Below are 14,019 nucleotides of genomic sequence, written 5' to 3' on the forward strand. Positions count from 1 at the left end.
TTAAATGCCAAGAACTTGTCCAACGGCTCATGCGTAATTCCTCCTCTCTACGAAATCCACCTCTCCGGTCTAAATTCCAAGCGATCCTCTCCTCATGCTGAGTTCAACCTCCTCATTGCATACAAATGAAAGCGTATGTCCTCTTTCAGAAAGGACATACGCTTTTTTTTTTTTGTTGAAACCCCTTTTATAATTTTTTTTTTTTTTTTTGTGGGAAGGTCACAAAACGCATTTTATAGTTCAGGCAGACAAAAATACATAATAAATATGCAAGCTGCATGAGTCTTCCTTGAGCCCACTCAGATTGGGCCGGGTCCTATAATACGTGCTTGTGGCCCTACTTGGACTTGGGTAGTTTTGTGGGCCGCCAGGTCATAATCAAGTCTTCTTCCTGTAGAAATGAAATCCATATATTGAGAAATAGACAAATGACCACATATTAGACTCGTTCAAACGTGAGCAGAACCTATGCCTCGAGAATAGCATGGATTGGAATAGAACGTGTGCACTTACCACGACTTCAACAAACAAGAATGAGAAATGAGGAAAAAAAAAACCCAATAAACGGGAAAGAGAAAAATTGATGTAGAGTTGTAGTCATGATTTCATTTGCCAAACAAAAATCAGAGACATGAAAAAGCTTAGGCGAATCGCCAAATTGTTCATTTTCTGGGTTTTGGTCTCACTCAACACTCGAGCTCTCTCCACCGATATAGGAGATGGATGCCAAAAGCATGCTAAAACCAAGGAGGAGAAGCCATCCATTGCAAAGATTGTCATGGGCACGGTTTCTCGCCTCAAAGAATCCCATAAGATCTCGTGGATCAAGATCAAGACCATCATGAACAACGTGCAGCTCCACTTCTTCCCTCCAGATTTAGAGTAAGTGATCGCAGACTATGGCTAATGAGAGATACCATCGTTCTCATTCGAGACTGGAAGCTTTAGTATCGTAAGCGAAGCTTGAAAATTGTGGACACAGTTTTAGAAGCAGGGACGATGCGATTGTCGACAACCAGAACAACGCGGGCTCAAAGGTGGAACACGTGGTCAAGAAGAGCTTTGGGACTAGCAAAGTGACGGTGGAGGAGACTGCGAAATCCACAGCCGAAGTTGTGGGACAAGCCGTGCGCAAGACAGCGGAGAAGGTTAAAGAAAGCATGTCTGATGAAGATGAAGGCGAAGAGTCAAAATCAGAGCTTTAACGAAAAGATTGGTCAAATGATGCTGCCGTATTAGTTTCCTTTTTCCTTTTCTCCCTCAAATGTTGTACTAGTTGATCAGCAAATTCTTGGATTATCTCCTTGAATCAAAGCTGCATTTGCATGCACAAGCAATTGTACTCTTGATCTTAATCCCATCTCAGCGTCTCCAGATGAAGGCCGAAACAACTCCAGTCGTACAAAAGATCAGGCGGCAAAAACCCAATGATAGAGCAAATCTTTTGTATGCATTGACAATCTTTTGTATGCATTGACTTCCAAAGTGAAAATTCTTTCGCTCTTATCAGCAAAGTAAAATGCAAACAATGCAGGTTTTTTTCCATATGAACTGTCACAGGTTAAGATCAGTTCCTAAAGAGAGAGAATCAACGGTGGACGGTTGAAAGATCACACCAAAAACTCAAATCTGATGAAATAGTCAACACTAGTTTGTTCTTTTGGCTTGACTCCTAACAAGTGCTCAAAGATGCCTTTTCTCCTCTCATTTTCGTGGAAGAAATGGGGAAAAGCCATGCAAGTTATGAAGTTCTCAAGTTTAATTTCTCTGGTTAGTACTAGCGATAAGTTCTCAAGTTTGAATGAATATATTCGGTTGGTCGCTTGGTCGAATGAACAACTGTTGTAAACTTAACTTGGCGTTGCTTCCCAAAGATACAGTGCTCATATAAGTCCAGCTTCCCTGTCTTCTAACCCTTCAACAACCTCCTTTCACTCAATATCATCATACCTGCCTCACTCATGTGCCCTAAACGCATATTTCATAATTGAGTTAAGTTAGAATCTGACTCATCTAATAAAACTACATCGATTTTGGTCACAATCTCTCCCAGTAGATGATAAAGAGTATTCACTTTCTTCCCATTTACCACTATTATGGCACTTTAAGAGATCTTCAGTACTCTACCTTCAGCAGTGTACCTATGCCCGATGTTGTCAAATGTCCCTAGAGAAATATGATTCTTCTTGATCTCTAGTACACGCCTCACGTTTGTCAATGTGTGCACTACCCTATCGTGCATCCGAATTTGAATTGTCCTTATCTCCACATCCTTGTAGGCTACATTATTTTCTAAAAGAACGCTACCACCATTTGCAGTCTAGTAAATAGTAAGCTAGTTCTTATGAGGCGTCATATGATAAGAACACCCAGAATCTAGCACCCATTTGTCTCTTGACGAAATAATAGTCACACATAAAACAGCTCCTGCATCACTAATGCTCCCCTCGGCAACGTTCGCCACACTTCTTGTGACATTCTTCCCATTACCTTTATTCCTCTGCTTTGCACAATCTCTCTTAATGTGTCCCTCCTCATGATACTCAAAGCACTTCACGCGTCTCTTAGACTTTCTATAGCATGATTTCAATCTATTTATTCATCTGCTTTGCACAATCTCTCTTGATGTGCCCGTCATCGTGATACTCAAAGCACTTCACGCGTCCATTGGACTTTCCATAGCGTGATTTCAATCTATTTTTACCTTTGCTGCTACTAGGCCCTTGATGTTATTCTCTACCCCGAATTGTTAGTGCTTGCGCTACTCCTTGCATCGGATTGTCATCTCGCAATTTTCTCTGCCACTCCTTAGAGAACAAAGCGGACTTTACCTCCAAGGTAATCATAGTACGCCCCTGTAATAGTGAATTAATAAAATGCTCCCATGACTCTGGTAAAGAAGCTAACAATATCATGCCATGTTCTTCATCATTAAGTATCTTACCAATGTTTTTCAAATCTATCATGAGTTTATTGAATTCATCTAGTCCCCCATAGAGGTGGAGATCCGATACTTTCATACAGTATCTTACGCTTTTAATTGTCAAGTCTTCTAATGGCTCTAATTAATAGAAAAGTGATTTAATTCGATAATTATCACTCTCAGAAATATTCCAAAGCTTAGCCATAAACAACGGAAAAATCATAAAAAAAAATTCTAAATTTATTGTAGTTGTATCAATTTAATTTCTAAATTTTTTTTATTATTTTTGCCAAGTGAATTCTAAATTTTTTACATTTGTGTCAATTTAGTCCATTTGGTTAGTATTGATATAGACATTAGTCATGTTATGCGATGTCATGGTGCATTTCAATAATATTTTAATGCTTTTCATTTTTCATTTCTTTTCTTCCCTTCCTTCTTCCTCTAGTTGATTGTCGGCTTAGTGACAGGCCAAAAACACTCGTCGGCTTTAGGCAAGCCTCATGATGGCTAGATGAGGCTCAAGCCCTCGATAAAGGCTACAAGAGTGGCTTTGCCTAGGCAGCTCGCTAGGTTGGCAAGACTCACCCTTGCTAGATCTAGTGAGGTTCGAGCCTCCTTGGCCATGGGCGAGCCTTGACCTTGTTAGCCTAGTAGGGGCTCAAGCCCTCACCAGATGTTGCGAGGCTGGCCTTGCTCAGGTTGCCCATTAGGTCAACTAGGCGCACTTCATTGGATCTAGCGAGGATTGAGCCTCATCAGCCATGGGTATGGTTTGACCTTGCCATCCCACAATCGACCAAAGGAAGAAAGAAGAGAAGGAAAAACGAAAAGAAAAGAAAGTGTAATAAAAAAATGAAAAAGAAATAAAGAAAAGATTGAAAAGTTGAAAAATATTATTAAAAATTATTTACGTTAGCACTGATTGCGCCACATAGAATGATTGATGTTGATTGGCCAAAATTGATTGGATAGATTGAATTAATATTTAGAAATTTATTAGCACATTTATAATATGCCGATGACTTCTTTTTTGATAATTTTCCCAACAATGATTCCAACAAGCACTCGACTCAATGACTATCGATGACTATCGATGACTATGGTCATAGAAGTGATAGTAATACTAAGAAAGGAGGATGAGTAACTTTTTGCTTATTTGAAATTACTAAATTCTTGTTGCACTCGGTAAATTTTGGTAATTATAACATTTCTATTTACAATTCAATAAATAACATTTCATGTAAATAAATTTTTATTAAAGGATCGACCATTATCATAAGTAAGATTCTCATTCCAGTTAATAAGGGGTCAAATGGTCAAATATCCTGCAAGGTCACTCCCCAAATTTTCCTTCATGTGCAAAGATATCAATATAGATTCTTTATCGGCCGGCCACCCCGAGCTCGGTTAGTCCGATCAATATTTCCCGAAAGCGTTATGTTGCACTCATGCTTCATATACATTGGGTCTCTAAATCTGGCGGGTATAATTCTTTATCCCATCTTCTTTACCTTAAATGGCCATAGCCTCCCGATATCCATAGGGAAAACTTGTTCAGGTCCAATATATCCTTTAGTTAGCGAAATAAAAATAAATTTTACATCTATGTGGGCGCCCGACATCGTCTTCGCTCTGCCGCTGGAGGACTTCCCAGCGCACGCAGACAGACCTAGCAAAAGCGAGAAGCAACTTGCTACGCGCTCACAATCTTCCCAGCAGGTATCCGTCCGATTCGTCTCGGTTATGGCTTTCTTGAATCGTGTCATGCTGTGTGGCCCTTGCTATTCGACCGAAGTCATTGAGTTTGTGGTGGTTGTGCCTGTACTGTTCTGCACCGCTGCTTCCGAACCCACTAAGGAAATTCTTCACTTTGTTCTCCTTTGATGAATTCTTCTGTAAAAGGGATATTTAATGCTTGAGCGTGTTTCTTCTGTAGTTAGGCTGTTCTTGACAGAGTCTTGTGGTGGCGCAGAAAAGAAAATTTGTTTTTTGGGTTGTCCTGGCTCTCGAATCTTGTTTCTGTGGGAGACATTGAAAGTTCACATGCATCACCTTGTACTGCTATTACAGTGCAGCTTGTGGAATGTGTTTATCTGGGGAATTGTTTGTTTATTTTATTTTTTGTTTTGTTTTTGGTGCTGTAGTGAGATCGACGGGCAGAGTCTTTCTTGGCATGCCGCGACCATGGGCCAATAACAATCGCAAGGCATCTAACCATTATACGGCGAAGATCGGTGGACTGCCCGTTAGTGACTTCTGATCTTCTCTTACGGTGTTGTTGTTTGTCACAGGATGTTCTGTCTGAAGTGTGTGATTCTTTTCATTTGTCGCAGGACTGGCCTTCTCCATTAATGGACTGGGGATCAGATTTTCTCAAGTGCAGCATATGTGGAAATAAACTTTGTCTCGTCAGACAGGTTTCATTTTCATCTGTCATGTATGGGAACAATTATGCTGAGGAAGTGTGTTATGAGCGAGAGATCATTTGTGCTTGTAGGTTCCTCCTCCCATAACCAGTGGAAATTTGAAAGTTGAAGACCGTGTGCTTTACATCTTCGGTTGCATAGCTCCGAAATGTGGGAGCAGTCCCTTGAGGTCTCCTCTAAATTTCTGGCGATGTCTTTGCTTGATCATTGATTTTAAGAAAAACTCTTAAATGGTTCTCAGCGGTAAGCATAATAACTTGTAGCTGGCGAGCAATTTGTATTCAGAGATCTTGTGAAGAAAAAGGATCAAACTCCACTTGTTGCGACATGGGAATGGCTGCCACACCCTCTGTTTCAGCTGGGGAAAACAACTGGTGGAATGGCTTGGATGAGAATGATGAAGACATGGACTTAGAGGAGCTAGGAAGGGCACTGGCAGAAGCTGCAACTGTTACTTCCAACTCGAAGAAACTGAATAGACGAGAATTCTGAGGAAGTAGCAAAATGGTACAGATTTCTCATGAATGTAGTCTATAATGGTACCAACTTTGACGCGATAGTTATCCACCTGGTGGCTTAATCGAAATAACCTATCTGCTGATTGCAGTGATGACTTGCTTTTATATTTATACCTTGGAAGAGCCTTATTCAAAGGATGCCACATCTGCTTGCTTGAACTATTCTTCTCTTTCCATTAATGTCGACAATCATGTACGGGAAGAAGTATTGGATGAGGAATCCTATGAGTATGATAGAGCTCTAATGGCTGACCGGACTTACTTCAACTTTAAGAAATGGTTGGATGCTTATCCGGAACAATGTTTAAGGTGCTTATCTCTATTAAGTGAGACATGGCTGACGCAAGTAAAATTCAAGTTGTTGTTTTGGTCTTGCCAGAAACAACTGTAGTTGCATGGAAGATGTGATAAATAGGATTGGGTTTTGACAATCTATGTATTATATAAAGCTAGCCAAAATAGAGGACTCTTGGAGCTTCTTGGATCTTGGATTTTGCAGACCAATTACATCTCATCTTTTTTAGGTTCCTTATTGTCTTGGAAGATTTGGCATAGGTGACAGATAATGAATCAATCTTGCATGATGATGAACGATTTACCTGGAAAGGTGTAATCCATCTTCAATATGAAGACTCTGTAGCACAGATACAGTGAAGTCTTGCTGAACATGAGGTTTAGTGTTTTTTTTTTTTAGTAGACATAAATTTAATTCATGTTGATTGATAGCAGAAATAGGCCTGTATATAGCCCAAACACCACTTGAGTTTTTGAGATTTTTTTTTTTCCACATCTTTAGAAGTTGATACTTCTCGGAGAAAAGATTATCTTACATTTTGCAATAAGCAGAGAAACATAAATACAGTCAGTAGAATTGTTGTGTATTTGGGATTCAAAATTTGTCGAAAGACTGTACTCTTTCCAATCTAAAGTCCAAGTAAATGATATGCCATACCCTTCCTGTGACTGACTGTTTAGATATTCAAATGGAGGGAAGCCACTGTTGGTGACAAAAGAGATAGGAGATCCAGGGAGATGCAAACTCTGTGGTGGCCCAAGACAATTTGAGATGCAGCTTATGCCGCCGTTGTTATATTCTCTGCATGAAGCTGCTGATGATTCTCAGAAAGATGCATTGGAGAATTGGAACTGGATGACAGCAATCATATATACTTGTTCCAAGGTACAAACTACCTCCCCATATTGTTTTTCAATGGATGCTGTTTTTCTGGATGCTGTTTTGTAAGCACAATGACTCAGAGCGGTGGCAGTCGGTGAAACTCTAAGTGATAGATATCGGTTTTACACTTTTTTCTAAAATCTGGTCAATAAAAAAGAAGACTTCAGGGATTCGTGGTTTTCCTTATAAAAGAAAGAACCTCTTTTCTAGATTTGCTATTTTGGTTGGATGAGGTTTGTGGATTTCTTTTGGTTTTGGATTTTTTTCGTGGAACCTTTTTGACACCCCATGTTTTGTTCGCTATCACTATAATTATTATAAGGCTTGCTGCTCTTAGGAAACTCTGCTTTCAAGTCTTAAGTTGAAAAAGGTTTGGCCCTTCTCATTTTGATTTTTGGTTCCATACTGTTCCGCTGTGGATATATAACTAAGTCTTACGAGCATAATCACTCTCGCAAGTTTTGGTATACTCATTAAGCTCTTATACAAAGTGCATATATATAATTGTTGCTTGTTGCAATCCTCAGAGCTGTTATGACTCACAAAATGAAGAGTTCCGAAGTGGGGACTGGATTGTTGCTGAGGAAGCTGTGTTAGTACAATGTGAGAAATCATTGAAGCAAGCTGTACTTGATTATATATCTCATTACACGGCCGTGCCATCGCGTGGCCCCTTTTCTCATGGAGTAAATACTGGGTGTCCAGATTAAATGAATTAATTTTTGTAACAGTATTGCATTTAAATACTGATTGGGTAAGTTTTGGGTTCTCTGATATGGGGCCCTCGATAGTGGTACCGTAAAAGTGATAAGAAAGATTTGACCGAAGAAAAGATTGTGACAGTGTACCTTAGAAATTCTTAGAAGGAGATGAATTTAGAGATATATCTTAAATACACCTGATATAACCACAATGTGCAAGAAAGCTCTCTGGAAAGGAAACTCGTTTGCCCATGTTTGGTGCAGAATTTTCTTTTTCCTTTTTTTGGTCATAGCACAATTATATTTTGAAAGCTTATTTTTAACTGATCCTGCAATAAATTTTGTGAAGAGATATCAAAGGGTGCCACAGGCATACACAAGCATATATCACAGTTCAAGGTTTCATCTCTAGGGGGGATTGATTTTGATCACGAATTTCTCCGGCAAAGAAAGAAACAAAGGCTCATGTATGCTGCGTGACTTGGTAAAGCTGTAACTTTTGTTGTATTGTAATTAACAATATACGATAGGAAATGTAAAAACAAGCAGAAGACATACACACATAGGTTCGGTGTAAATAGATTATACAGTTTCTAGGTAATCCTCCCAGTGATTTGTCCATTTAAAGCCTTCGCCTAGCGAACTTCACCCTCAATCCATGTTTTATGTGAAGTATGATAGAATTAGAAGGTCTCACATGGTGGCTTTCCACAACATGAACTTTGTAGTTATGTATCATAGCAGCTGTGATCATTTTCATCTGAGTGAAAGCCACTTCTTTTCCTAGACAAGTTCTCGGTCCCGCATTAACCAAGAACTTGTACGACGGCTCATGCCTTATTCCTCCTCTCTCTGAGATCCATCTCTCTGGTCTAAATTCAAAACAATCCTCTCCCCATACTGATTTCATCCTCCCCATAGCATACAAAAGGATGAGTATCTCGTACTGGGATTGACTTTGTGTCCACTGGGAAGGATGTCGGGCTTTACAGGGCATTTGTGTTCGAATGGAATCGGTGGATACAGCCTTAATGATTAGCACAGAGCGACATGTAAGTAAACCATGTTGTGCGCATGCTCACCAATCTTAAAGACTCTGCGACTTTGTTCTTCCTTCGGGATTACAGATCTGATCTCCTTTCTGATTTTCATTTCTACAGACGGGTTCGTGGAAAGAGCCCAGAAAAACCACGTGAGCGCTAAACTAGTTGTATCTTTCCCGGCGATCATGAGATTCAAAATCGTGTCCCTAAGGAACTTGTCGTTGCATTCTAAAGCACCCAGTGTCTCATTTTCCACCATGTACGATGTCAATAAATCTGCACCATTTTCATCTCCCTTCACTTTGCTGGCTCCTTCTCTCAGTTCAGCTTTCTTCATCTCTATGTATCTCCCCACAATTTGGTCCATTACTTCCCAAGCTCTTCTCAGTTTCTCCTCCACTCCCAACCCCAACCACCTCTGCAGAGTCCCGAACCACGCGGGGTACAAATGGCGATAGAAAATCACCTCCTCGGCATCATCCAATGCCCTGGAAAATGGGACTTCCGGGAATTCGACGAATAAGCTGCTGGGGTCGAACCCCGTGATGAATCTGCAAGCAGAATCAAAAGTGAACCTCTGGAACAAATCCTGCAAATCCACCGCGACACCTCTCTGAGACAATTCGTCCAACACCCTGAGCAGGTCATTCTCCACCTTGTCCCTGGTCGTCTTCGCCAAGAACCGATGGAACCGTTGGTCGCTCATAAACACCTGAGCGACCCTTCTCTGCATCCTCCACATATCCTAGTCGGAGTTGAAGATCCCGTCACCCAAAACGTCGAACACCCTCTTGAACTCGGGCCCTTTCGGGAAGTTCTCAAAGTTGGCGCTCATGATGTAATGGACGTTGGCGGGATCGGCGGTGACCAGCATGTCCATGCTGGAAAACCAGTGGAACCGGAAGAGGAAGTTGCAGCGGCTCCGCTCAAGGATGCCGGTGGCCCAGTCGTGGACGTGGCTCAGGTTGAGGCAGAGCACCGGTAGCATCCCCACGAGCGGCCAGTTGTTGGGGAGCCCATCGTCGCATTTGCCGAGGAGACAAAGGACCGCGAAGCAAATCACGGCCAAGAATATCTCCAAGAAACCTATCAATGCCATTGAAGCTTCTCACGACCTTAAGACTAGGCGTGCTGGAGACTTGCATTGATTCACTCGTCCCGCTCGTATATATGGATAACTTCACAGGACTGGGCATTAATTAACGGAGCCCACAAGTCTTGTCTCCTTTTAAGCAGGATTTTCTCCAAACGCCACAACATTTAATGAAGAGCCTCCTTTTTAGCATTTTGTCATTGTAGAGGATGAGCTTATGATTGAGTATTTACTAGGGGCGCTCGTTGGAAGCTCTTACGACCACAGGAAGAAAAAACAAGAGAGATTTGTGACTCTTTTCTTCTGTTTTATTTGGGACTCTCTCTCTCTCTCTCTCTCTCTCTCTCTCTCTCTCTTGTGTATTTTGTGAGATTTGTGATGTAAACACGTGGGTAATGGGTGTAATTCTAGGGTTAGGAAAAACTAGAGGGTGCTATCTATTATAATCGTGGGGTAGTTGATTATTGATGGCTAACTCACTCTATGAATGTAGATTTCAACATTCGAACCAAATTACATAAATCCCTTACATCATTTCTTGTTCATTGTCTTTAACTTTCTCTGATAATTTCACATCTTAATATATTTGCGAAGATCCGGCCTGTTGTGTAAAATGGCCAATGACATGGAGTTAATTTAGTGAAAATGCGTCTTCTTCTTGCATCGGCCATGGATAGCAGCGTCATCGGCCAGCCATGGAGGAGCCAGCAACACCGACACTGGTCCAAGGTCGTCGTCGGCTTCATTTGGCCAGTTGAAGATTGAGATGGCCAAGGCCAAATCTGCAATCCTGCGGATCAAAATTTGGACGAGCAAAGGTAGAGCCGACTGCAAACAATGGCAGAGAGTTGACTTCGGGCCACCATAAGTAGCGCCGGACATTACTCAACGGGATTGGCTAGGCAACACTACTGTCGAGATTTGCAGCCATTATCCAAAGCTAGACCACCCCCTTTCTTTAGGTTCCCTCTCTGTCATTCACGACTTGCTGCTGGTCTAGATCTACAACCGTTACTTGTCCATATAAGGCGCCTAACGGGTTTTGGCCTGATCGATCAATTAGTGACGTCGCTAGTGCATGACCGACAACAAACTCAGGCCCAAATGGCTGGACAAGCAATGCTCTATGGATGTTGAAAGAAGAGAGAGAAAGGCTGGATTTTTTCTTTTTAAATTTAAAGTCAATGTCCACATGTCAACCTATTATTTAACTTGAGTACACAAATGTGCATCACATCCAGGTGGGGAAAAGGACACCCAAGTGCTCATTTGAGTGTTATAATTATTTTTCTTTTCAACTGTTTGAACGCCATGACTTATGTACGGTAATCACTTGAGTGTTATAATATATTTTTCCTAATTATTTGAGTATAATATAACTTTTCAATCAATTACTTGAGTACCAAAACTTTTTAAAGATGTTTATCACAAGTTCTAGGCATGTTGGATTTCCGAACTTAATTGAAAGTTTTTAAAAAATTTTGACATTTAAGTGATCGATTAAAAGTTATGGCACTCGAGTTAACGTTTTTTTAGAAGTTGCGGTGCTTAAGTGCTCCAAAAGCAAAGTATAGCACTCAAGTGAGTGTAGTATAAAAGTTGTGACACTTGTGGTGTCCTTTCTCTCTAAAGGCGCTATGTAACCACTGAATATTTCCTCTAAATAGTAAATAGATTTGAACTCATGTATTAGAGGTGAACCATGGGTAGGTCCATTTTGTAGTTCATATTAGGGGTGTGCAATAGGAATTGCTCGGATCGGACTGAATCAGCCGGTTTTGGACGGGTTCCATAGTGGGTCCAATTCTCGGTTCCTACTCTTGGAACCGGTGGCCAATCGGTCCGGTTGTTGGTTCCAAGGTGGGAACTAGACCCGACTAGACCGACTTTATATATATAATATATATAATAGAACTTATTGCAATCAAAATTGCAATTGAGGTAGCAACCTCACATGTGGCCAAAAGGCCACAAAAACTCTTCTTGTTCCTCTTTATTTAAAGGCAATGCCTACTTGTTAGTTTCTTCTTCTATCTAATGTGAGACTAAGGCTCCAAGAGACCCTCATTTCCCAAGGCTCACGCTCACTCCCTCTCTCTCTCTTGCTCCCTTCACTTGTAAGAGACAAGTCACTCCAGGCCTCCAAGGGTCCCACATTGAGCACATACTTAAAGAACATAAGAGAGTTTGTCCATAAAACTCAGGTCAAGCACAACTTCTAGTCATATCATTTATGGCCTTTGTGGTTAAGATTGAACGTGAAATACACAAAGTGTGATTGATGCTCACACAAGTGGAGCTTGAATTTTTTGCACTTGGAAACATGTGCGATTAGTTCTATTGAGTTGCCCGGGAATCGAATTGGATTAATTGGTCCGAAGCACGATCACTCTTTAGTGAAAAAAATGGCTGGTTTCGTTGGATCAGATCGGATTGGAACTGATGGTCTAGTCTGATTCCTATTCTGAGGACCAAATGGTCTAATCCCATTCCAAGGACCATATGGTTCGATCCACGGTTCCTAAATTTGGGAACGGGTCCTCTCGGGAATTGGACTAGACCGGGAATTGATCACTCCTAGTTTAATTGATTGGCAAACAAAAATATACATGATAAATATGTGGGCTACTTGTGCTTACCTCGGGCCCAATTAGATTAGGCCAAAACCTAAAGCTATGTGCCCTCGTGGCCCAAGCTGGACGTGGGTTGCTCCATGGGCTCCCAAGGTCATAATCAAGTCATCTTCCTATGGAAATGAAATCTATGTAGATAGTCAAGTTATAGTTGAACCATGTGAAATTGTTAGCACTTGATGACATGAGAATCGGATTAATGTTGTATATATAATGCCCTTACATTAATCAATTCGTTGATCGACCAACCTCAAACGGTACTCATCCTTAATCTATTATCATCATTTTATTTCTTGTTCTTCAATAACTATTTTTTTTTTAGAGCAAGTTTGAGCAAGAGGATAGGGAAAATAGAAACAAATCCAAGATTCCTTTTTTAGGTTAAATTAACAATTTCCAACGAAGATAAATGATGCGACTACTAGAATGAAGGTCACGAAATACACACTTACAGAGTTTAGCACGATGGTATTTTTTAAGGGTGTGCAAAAGAATTGAGAACTGTTCGGACTGCTCAGAATCGGACCAGATTGGACTGGAACCAGCGGTTCCCATTAGGGCCGGTCTAGTTCCTAGTTCCAATATAATGGAACGAATGAATACTAGTCCGATTCTCGGTTCTAAGCGTGGAACCACCCGCGTGGAATATTTATATTTGAAAAAAAAAATTCCATCTCAATTATTTAATTATTTTGTAGTTTTTCGACCAAATATATATGAACATATATGTATATTTGTAGTTATTGGACATTATTGATTAATTTTGTCTCTTAGGTATGTAATGGGATTAACTCCCCTATATATATATTTTCATTCTTATATTCCATTTACTTGCTTTCTCAGCCAAAACAAAAAATAAACAAATGTGGAGGAAGGAGAGAACTAATTTGAGAAGTCCATAAATGTTGGCTTGCTTTGTCGTCATGATACGAAATTAAGAACCAATTGCTCATTTTAAGAATATAATTAGGTTGCTCTTTAGCTATTCTCATGATTAAATTATCTCGATGTTGAAAAAAGATTAATGAAGCAATTAATGTTTTAGGAATCTATTTCTCCACATGTTTTTGGTGTCGAAAATCGTAGAAGGGCCACACCATGACCTTAGAAGAAATTAAGTTTTTAGCTAACGAATATTATTTATTCATTACACTCTATAGTTTTTAATCCTTAATCAAAATCATTGGTTCACAATTCTTCCCAAATATAAGGCCGAATAAGCTTTGATGCTCTAAATTGAAAATAGGTTCATTGTGATATTCATTAGTGAATGTAATTTTGCAGGGATTGGACACTGATTCTATGGACCCACTTGGGAATCGGATTGGACAGGCAATCCAGTTCTCAGATGGATCCACGAAACCAATGGACATGTAATAACCCCAACTCTATCTTTAGGGTTATAAGCGGCACAAGTTATTTTCGCGATGTCCCAGGCTTGTCGCCATCCTGATTCTTTTTATCTTGTTATCATGCACATGCGGAAACGTGAACAAACAACT

The 14,019-nt window shown here is 40.4% G+C and overlaps 4 protein-coding genes across 5 annotated transcripts; 3 read left to right on the forward strand and 1 right to left on the reverse strand.

Moving 5' to 3' along the window:
* The first annotated feature begins 631 nt into the window (after positions 1-631).
* LOC104417818 lies at positions 632-1,205 on the forward strand. The gene is made up of 2 exons (XM_010029028.3): positions 632-882; positions 983-1,205. Exons 1-2 carry the CDS (start codon positions 632-634, stop codon positions 1,203-1,205), a joined length of 474 nt encoding a protein of 157 aa, XP_010027330.2.
* A 3,328-nt stretch (positions 1,206-4,533) lies between these two features.
* On the forward strand, positions 4,534-5,861 carry LOC104415831. Of its 2 annotated transcripts, none has more exons than XM_010027208.3 (5): positions 4,534-4,645; positions 5,071-5,171; positions 5,260-5,343; positions 5,424-5,521; positions 5,616-5,861. In XM_010027208.3, the coding sequence occupies exons 2-5, from the start codon at positions 5,100-5,102 to the stop codon at positions 5,842-5,844; spliced, it is 483 nt and encodes a 160-aa protein (XP_010025510.2). In that variant the 5' UTR covers positions 4,534-4,645; positions 5,071-5,099; the 3' UTR covers positions 5,845-5,861. The 2 variants fall into 2 exon arrangements, with proteins under 2 accessions (XP_010025510.2, XP_039154880.1); XM_039298946.1 differs by having other exon boundaries at positions 5,638-5,861.
* A 2-nt stretch (positions 5,862-5,863) lies between these two features.
* LOC120285932 (programmed cell death protein 2-like) lies at positions 5,864-7,837 on the forward strand. The gene is made up of 3 exons (XM_010027207.3): positions 5,864-6,179; positions 6,846-7,050; positions 7,575-7,837. Exons 1-3 carry the CDS (start codon positions 5,962-5,964, stop codon positions 7,755-7,757), a joined length of 606 nt encoding a protein of 201 aa, XP_010025509.2. The 5' UTR covers positions 5,864-5,961; the 3' UTR covers positions 7,758-7,837.
* A 946-nt stretch (positions 7,838-8,783) lies between these two features.
* LOC120287483 (alkane hydroxylase MAH1-like) lies at positions 8,784-9,533 on the reverse strand. The gene has a single exon (XM_039300295.1). The coding sequence runs from the start codon at positions 9,531-9,533 to the stop codon at positions 8,784-8,786; it is 750 nt and encodes a 249-aa protein (XP_039156229.1).
* Positions 9,534-14,019: the final 4,486 nt, after the last annotated feature.

The sequence above is a fragment of the Eucalyptus grandis genome, chromosome 8, assembly GCF_016545825.1.
Source record: "Eucalyptus grandis isolate ANBG69807.140 chromosome 8, ASM1654582v1, whole genome shotgun sequence".
Taxonomy (NCBI): domain Eukaryota; kingdom Viridiplantae; phylum Streptophyta; class Magnoliopsida; order Myrtales; family Myrtaceae; genus Eucalyptus; species Eucalyptus grandis.

Coding starts and splice junctions, on each gene's coding strand:
- LOC104417818 (XM_010029028.3), top strand. CDS start 632: ATGAAAAAGCTTAGGCGAATCGCCAAATTGTTCATTTTCTGGGTTTTG. Junction 883..982: donor TTCTTCCCTCCAGATTTAGA/GTAAGTGATCGC, acceptor TTGTGGACACAG/TTTTAGAAGCAGGGACGATG.
- LOC104415831 (XM_010027208.3), top strand. CDS start 5,100: ATGCCGCGACCATGGGCCAATAACAATCGCAAGGCATCTAACCATTAT. Junction 5,172..5,259: donor CGAAGATCGGTGGACTGCCC/GTTAGTGACTTC, acceptor CATTTGTCGCAG/GACTGGCCTTCTCCATTAAT. Junction 5,522..5,615: donor TGTGGGAGCAGTCCCTTGAG/GTCTCCTCTAAA, acceptor AATAACTTGTAG/CTGGCGAGCAATTTGTATTC.
- LOC120285932 (XM_010027207.3), top strand. CDS start 5,962: ATGACTTGCTTTTATATTTATACCTTGGAAGAGCCTTATTCAAAGGAT. Junction 6,180..6,845: donor TATCCGGAACAATGTTTAAG/GTGCTTATCTCT, acceptor CTGACTGTTTAG/ATATTCAAATGGAGGGAAGC. Junction 7,051..7,574: donor TCATATATACTTGTTCCAAG/GTACAAACTACC, acceptor TGCAATCCTCAG/AGCTGTTATGACTCACAAAA.
- LOC120287483 (XM_039300295.1), bottom strand. CDS start 9,533: ATGTGGAGGATGCAGAGAAGGGTCGCTCAGGTGTTTATGAGCGACCAA.